The 7,100-nt window shown below is 58.8% G+C and overlaps 1 protein-coding gene and 1 long non-coding RNA gene across 2 annotated transcripts; one reads left to right on the forward strand and one right to left on the reverse strand.

The window, feature by feature from the left end:
• Positions 1-339: 339 nt before the first annotated feature.
• Positions 340-3,547, reverse strand: LOC126646590 (elongin-B-like). Its single transcript, XM_050328032.1, has 4 exons — positions 3,489-3,547; positions 2,829-2,963; positions 1,741-1,849; positions 340-491 (listed from the first exon to the last, which is right to left on the reverse strand). The coding sequence occupies exons 1-4, from the start codon at positions 3,489-3,491 to the stop codon at positions 340-342; spliced, it is 399 nt and encodes a 132-aa protein (XP_050183989.1). The 5' UTR covers positions 3,492-3,547.
• Positions 3,548-5,174: 1,627 nt separating this feature from the next.
• Positions 5,175-6,886, forward strand: LOC126646591 (uncharacterized). Its single transcript, XR_007630325.1, has 3 exons — positions 5,175-5,280; positions 5,849-5,881; positions 6,844-6,886. It is a non-coding gene; the product is annotated as an uncharacterized LOC126646591 (long non-coding RNA).
• The last annotated feature ends 214 nt before the right edge of the window (positions 6,887-7,100 follow it).

Raw genomic sequence — 7,100 nt, forward strand, 5'->3', positions numbered from 1 at the left:
CCAAAACACGTTGTAGGACCCCCAAACCCCCCAGAACACGTGTGGGATCCCTTGGGACCCCCAAAATATCCAAACCATGACCAGACCCCTCTCCCCCCAACCCTTTGTGGCTCCCAAGTCCCCCTGTGGAGGGTCTCAGACCCCTCATGGGACCCCCCAAACTCCCCCCCAAATCCCTTCCCAGGAGGGTCCCACGACTTCAAACCCCCAAAGCTCCATTTGGGACCCCAAATCTCCCCCCAGGATGGGGAGGGGTCCTACAACCCCCAAATCTCCATTTCAACCCTAAATCCCTCCCAAAAACCCTCCCACACCCCCCCAAACTTCCCCCAAACTCCCTCAAATCCCAGGGGGTCCACGACTCTCAATCCCCGGGGGTCTCAGGGCAGGGGGTCGGTGGCTGGCCCCAGTCGAGTCCTGGGGCTTCATCACGTCCGCGCAGCTCCGGGGGCTGGAGAAGGGCTCGATCCTGAGCCCCTCGAGCGCCTCCTCTGCGGGGAGGGGCACGCGGGGTTGGGGGAGGAGAGGAGGAACCCCAAATCCCCTCCCGCCACCCCAAAATCACCCTCAGAGCCTGAAAATCCCACCCAGGAAACCCCAAACCCCTCCAGAAGCCCCCAAAAATTCCCCAGGAACCCCAGAAACCCCCAAATCCTCCAGGAACACCCAACCCCTCCAGGAATCCCCCAGTATCCACCGAGGAACTCCCAAAATCCTTCAGGAACCCCCAGAGACACTCCAGGAACCCCAGAATCCCTCCAGGACCCCACAAAATCTCCCCAGGAACCCCCAATATCCCTCAGGAAGCCCCCCAAATCCCTCCAGGAACACCCAAACCCTCCAGAAGCCCCCAAAACCCCCACAGGAACCCCCTAAACCCCACAGGAACCCTCTAAACCCCCTCAAGATCCTCCAAACCCTCCAGGAACCCCCAAAATCCCCCCAGGAACCCCTATAACCCCCTCCCCAGACCCCCAAAAAACCTCCCCCAAACTCCCCCAGGATTCCCCCAAAATGATTCAGAGAGACCCCAAAACCCCCAAATCCCCTCAAAATCACTCAAAGAGACTCCCCAAGCCTCCCAGCCCCACTGACCCTCTCCCTGAGAGGCCAGCCCTATGGTGGCCGGGGCCCCCAGGACCCCCAAGCCCCTCCAAACCCCCCAAACCCCCAAATCCCCTCCAAATGACCCAAAGAGACTCCCCAAGCCCCCCCATCCCACTGACCCCCTCCTGAGGGCCAGCCCACGGTGGCCAGGGCCCCAGGACCCCCAAACCTCCTCCAAACTCCCCAAATCCCCTCCAAATCCCCTCAAAATGACCCAAAGAGACCCCCAGCCCACTGACCCCCTCCTGAGGGCCAGCCCCACGGTGGCCAAGGCCCCAGGACCCCCAATACCCTCCAAAACCCCTCCAAACCCCTCCAAACCCCAAATCCCCCAAATCCCCTCAAAATGACCCAAAGAGACCCCCAGCCCCACTGACCCCCTCCTGAGGGCCAGCCCCCATGGTGCGGGGCCCCTAGGACCCCCAAACCCCCTCCAACCCCCCAAATCCCCCAAATCCCCTCAAAATGACTCAGAGAGACTCCCATCCCCACTGACCCCCCTCCCTGAGGGCCAGCCCCACGGTGGCCGGGGCTCCCAGGACCCCCAAAACCCCCTCCAAACCCCCCAAATCCCCCCAAATCCCCTCAAATCCCCTCAAAATGACCCAAAGAGACCCCCCCATCCCCACTGACCCCCCTCCCTGAGGGCCAGCCCCACGGTGGCCGGGGCCTGGGGCCGCGCTGTTTGACTCGTGAAGCCACAATCGCCCAAAGTCTTCGAGTCCTCGAGGAGCTGATCGTCCTGGGGGGGCAAAAACACCACAAATTCACCCCAAAAACCCCCCAAATACACTCAGAGACCCCAAAAATACACTCAGGGATCCCAAAAACCCCACCCTGATCATCCGGGGGGGGCAAAACCACCAAAAATTCACCCAAATTCACCTCAAAAACCCACCCTGATCGTCCTGGGGGGGGCAAAAACACCAAAAATTCACCCAAAAATACACCCTGGGACCTCCCAAACCCACCCTGATCGTCCTGGGGGGGCAAAAACACCACAAATTTATTCAAAATCACCCCAAAAACCCACCCTGATTGTCCTGGGGGGGCAAAAACACCACAAATTTATTCAAAATCACCCCAAAAATACACTCAGGGATCCCAAAAATACACTCAGGGATCCCAAAAACCCCACCCTGATCGTCCTAGGGGGCAAAAACACCACAAATTCACCCCAAAAACCCCCCAAATACACTCAGAGACCCCAAAAATACACTCAGGGATCCCAAAAACCCCACCCTGGGACCTCCCAAACCCACCCTGATCGTCCTGGGGGGGCAAAAACACCCCAAAATCACCCAAATTCACCCCAAAAACCCCACCCTGATCATCCTGGGGGGGTAAAACCACCCCAAAATCACCCCAAAAATGACCCCCAAAACACATTTTAACCCATTTTTAACCCATTTTTAACCCATTTTAAACCCATTTTAAGCCCATTTTAACCCATTTTTAACCCGTTTTTAACCCATTTTTAACCCATTTTAACCCACTTTAACCCATTTTAACCCATTTTTAACCCATTTTTAACCCATTTTAACCCATTTTAACCCATTTTAAGCCATTTTAACCCATTTTTAACCCACTTTAACCCATTTTAACCCATTTTTAACCTGTTTTTAACCCATTTTTAACCCATTTTAACCCATTTTTAACCCATTTTAACCCCATTTTAATGCACTTTAACCCATTTTCCCCCATTTTAACCCATTTTCTACCTTGTAGAGCCTCTGGTGCTCGGGGGGCCGGTGCAGGATGCCCTGCACGATGCGTTTGAGCTCCAGGACAGTGGAGGATTCCTTGGCCTCGGTGAAAATCGTCGTCTTGTGGCGCCGGATCATCAGGAACACGTCCTGGGGGCGGGGCGTGGCAAAGGGGGGCGTGGTTAATGAAAAAAGAGGCGTGGCCAAGCAAAAAAGGGGCGTTCCCATCTGCATTGGGGGCGTGGTTAATTCACATAGGGGCGTGGTTTAACCTTATAAGGCGTGGTCTGCACGCGGGGGGCGTGTCCTTCTCGAAAAGGGGGCGTGTCCTGCCTATATAAGGCAATTGGGGCGTGTCTTATGTCCTGAAGGGGGCGGGGCTCTCAAGAGGGGGGCGTGTCCTCCTCTGAGGAGGGGGCGTGTCCTGCCATATAAGGCGATTGGGGGCGTGTCTTATGTCGTGAAGGGGCGGGGCTCTCGAGAGGGGCGTGGCCTCCCTGAGGGGGCCCCGCGAGGGGAGGAGTTGGAGGGGAATTTGGGGGTGGGGAGTCCTGTGGGGGTTTCCCTCCCCGTTTGGGGCTCTCCAGGGTGGGGGAGGGTCCCGCCTGCCCCGCTGAGCCCCCCAGGGCTTATTCCAAACCCCGACCCCTGAACCCCCCAAAAATCCGTCCCTACCATCGCGGCCGCTCCTCCGGCTCCCTCAGCGCCGGGTCCGCCGCGATCCCAGCGGCTCCCGCGGCGCGAACGGCGCAGGCGCAGCCGGCGAAACCACGCCCAACTCGTTAATTATTTTATTTAATTTTGATTCGCCATCTTGGGAAGGTCCGCGCCGAACCCTCAGGGAGGCGCCGCCATCTTGGGAAGGTCGGGGGGTTTTTCGCGCCATTTTGTGAGGGTCGGGAGCGGCCGCCATTTTGTGTGGGGAGCGGGCGCCATCTTGGGGAGGGAACGGGGGGGTTTGGGATTTTGGGGTTTGGGAGATTTTAGAAGTTTGGGACGGCCTTTTGGGGGTTGAGGGCTTGGGCTGGACTTTGGGGCCTGTGAGCTTGCAGGGCCTTGGGCCTTTTGGGGGTCAGGCCTTTGGGGGCTGGATCTGGGGCCAGGGAGCCTAGGGAGTTCAGGATACCTGGGGTCGGGCCTTGGGGGCTGACTCAGAGACTTGCACGACCTGGGGCGGCTCTTGGGGAGATTAGGGCTGGACCTTAAGGGACTTTAGGGTCTAAAGCTGTGCTTTGGGGTCAGGGCCTTGGGGGCCGATCTTTAGGGCCTGGGGATCTTAGGGCCTAGTGGCCTTTGGGGGATGGGCCTTTGGGGCTCTGATCTTGGGGGCTTGAGGGGATCTTTAGAGGGGTCAGGGCTGCCTTGTGGGGCTGGGCCTTGGGGGCTGGACTCTTGGGAGTCTGGGGACTCTTAGGAGCCTGGGAGGGCCTGGGGCTTTTGGGGGCTGGAGGCCTTGGGAGATTTTAGGGGAGTTGGGGATTGTAGGAGCTTGGAGGGGTTTGGGGTTTGTGGGGATTTGGAGGTTTTGAGGGGACTTTGGGGATTTGAGAGGGGTTTGGGAGCTTTGAGGGGCTTGGGATCTGGGGAACTTGGGGCCTTTGAGGAGCTTGGGGACTTTAGGCTTTGGGGAGTTTTAGAGGGTCAGAGGGGTTTGAGGGGTTTAGTGGGGATTTGAGTGGGTTTGGGGGGTTTTGGGAGAATTTGGGGGCTTTAGGGTTTTGGGGTTGGGGAGTTTTAGGGTTTTGAGGATTTTAGAGTTTGGGAAGTTTATGGGGGTTTTTTGGGGGTGGGGCTTTGTGGATTTTGGAGGGTCGGGGGATTTAGGGGTAGGATTTTTGGGGGATTTTGGGGGTTTGGGGGATTTTAGGGGTTTGGGGGAGTTTTAGGGTTTTTTTGGGGGTTGTTGGTTTGGGGGTATTTTGGGGGCTGTGGAGATTTTGGGGGGTTTTGAGGAGTTCTGGGGAATTTTAGGGGGTTTGGGAGTTTTGGGGTTTTGGGGGTTAAGGGGATTTGAGGGAGTTTTGGGGGATTTTAGGGAGGTCTTGAGGGGGTTTTAGGGGGAATTTAGGGGGATTTCCCTTCCTCCCCCCAAATTTGGGGTGCCTGCCCCTCCCCTTTCCCTCCCTCCCTCCCCCCAATTTGGGTCCCCTCGCCCTCCCCCCACCCCGTGGCTTCACCCCACTTTTTTGGGGATGGGTGGGGGGAGGGTGTGGGTGTGTCCCCCCGCCCCTCCTCCCGCGTGGGCGAACCCGTCGGACGGCGTCGCCCCGCCCCTCCTCCACGCCGCCCCTCCCCCCACCCCCCGCCCCCATTTAAGGGGTTCCCACGGGGGGAGGGCGGCCCGCGGGTTTTTGGGAGGTGTTTTTTTTGGGGGGCGCGATGGGGACCCCGAGGGCCCTCCTGCCCCTCCCCCTCCTGCTGCTCGCGACCCTCGGCTGTGACGTCACGCCCCGGGACCCCCCCACGGGTAAGATTTGGGGGGAGTGGGGGTGGGGGGGTCTCTCTCTTTGGGATCCCATTTTGGGGATCCCCGGGTGGGTTTTTTGGGGTTCCCCTCCTTTCTGGGACCTGATTTTTGGGGTCCCCCGGGTGGGATTTTTGGGGTCCCCCCTTTATGGATCCCAATTTTTGGGGTTCCCTTTATTTGGGACCCCATTTTTGGGGGTCCCCCAAGTGGATTTTGGGGTCCCCCCGTTGAAGTTTTTGGGGTCCCCCCCTTTTTGGGACCCCATTTTGGGGATCCCCGGGTGGGATTTTTGGGGTCCCCTGAATGGGATTTTTTTGTGGTCCCCCTGGTGAAGTTTTTGGGGCCCCCCCTTTTTTGGGACCCCATTTTGGGGTCCCCTCGTGAAGTTTTTGGGGTCTCCCCTTTCTAAGCCCCGATTTTTTTGGGGTTCTCTTTATTTGGGACCCAATTTTTGGGGGGTCCTGGGGGGGATTTTCGGGGTCCTGGGATGGATTTTGGGGTCCCGGGGGGGGTAAATTTGGGGGTTCACCCCCTCGTGACCCCCCCCTTTTTCCCACCCTCCCCCCAGATGGGACCTCTGAGATGTCGGAGACCGAGTTGGGTGAGTCCCAAATGGCCCCAAAATTACCCCAAAATGTCCCCTAAATGTCCCCAAATGACCCCAAAATGTCCCCAGATGGCCCCAAAAATGTCCCCAAATGACCCTTTAATGTCCCCAAATGACCCTAAAATGTCCCCAAATGACCCCAAAATATCCCCAAATGACCCCAAATTGTCCCCAAATGACCCCAGGGGGTCCCCAAATGTCCCTCCCCATCTTGGGTGACCCCCAATTCCCCCTGACCTCCTCTGATGTCCCCAAAGTGTCCCCAGATGACCCCCAGGGGGTCCCTCAGGTGTCCCCAATGTCCCCAACCCTCCTCCCATGTCCCCAAGGTGTCCCCAAAGTGTCCCCAAATTGTCCCCAACTCTCCCAAAGTGTCCCCAGAGTGTCCCCCGTGTCCCCAACCCCCTCAAAGTGTCCCCAGAGTGTCCCCAACCCCCCCAAACTGTCCCCAAGTGTCCCCAAATTGTCCCCAACTGTCCCAAAGTGTCCCCAAAGTGTCCCCCCTGTCCCCAACTGTCCCCAGTGTCCCCAAGGTGTCCCAAATATCCCCAATCCCCCCCATCCCAAGTCCCCCAAAGTGTCCCCAGTGTCCCCAGAGTGTCCCCAATCCTCCAAATTGTCCCCAACCCCCCAAAGTGTCCCCAGAGTGTCCCCAACACCCCCAAAGCGTCCCCAACCCCCAAAGTGTCCCCAAAGTGTCCCCAAAGTGTCCCCAAATTGTCCCCAACCCCCTAAATGTCCCCAAAGTGTCCCCAACCCCCAAAGTGTCCCCAACCCCCCAAGTGCCCCCAATGTCCCCAACCCCCCAAAGTGTCCCTGAAGTGTCCCCAAATTGTCCCCAACCCCTCCCAAAGTACCTCAAAACACCCCCAAAGTGTCCCCAAAGTGTCCCCAAAATGTCCCCAAATTGTCCCCAAATTGCCCCCAAAGTGTCCCCCTAACCCCTCCTCCCCCAGTGTGCGGCCGGCCGGCCCCTCCCCGCTGGTGCGGAACGTGGGGGAGGACGCGGGGAGGGCGGTGGCCGTGGCAGGGCAGCCTCCAGCGGGGGGGCACCCACGTGTGTGGGGTGTCCCTCGTGGCCCCCAGTGGGTGCTGACGGCGGCTCACTGCCTGCAGGGGTGAGCGGGGACCCCGGGGGCAGGGGAGGGGCAAGGGGACCTGGGGGAGTGGGGATAGGGGACCCATGGTGGGATCAGTTCTGGGGACCCCGGGA

This window comes from Myiozetetes cayanensis, unplaced genomic scaffold (genome assembly GCF_022539395.1).
Source record: "Myiozetetes cayanensis isolate MyiCay16 unplaced genomic scaffold, myiCay2020 scf357, whole genome shotgun sequence".
Lineage (NCBI taxonomy): Eukaryota > Metazoa > Chordata > Aves > Passeriformes > Tyrannidae > Myiozetetes > Myiozetetes cayanensis.

Bases quoted from the DNA above. Each gene is read 5' to 3' on its own strand.
- LOC126646590 (XM_050328032.1), bottom strand. The intron at 1,850-2,828 runs GTAGAAAATGGG...TTGCCCCCCCAG, and splicing joins AGCACCAGAGGCTCTACAAG to GACGATCAGCTCCTCGAGGA. The intron at 492-1,740 runs GTCAGTGGGGAT...CCCTCCCCGCAG, and splicing joins GCTGGCCCTCAGGGAGGGGG to AGGAGGCGCTCGAGGGGCTC.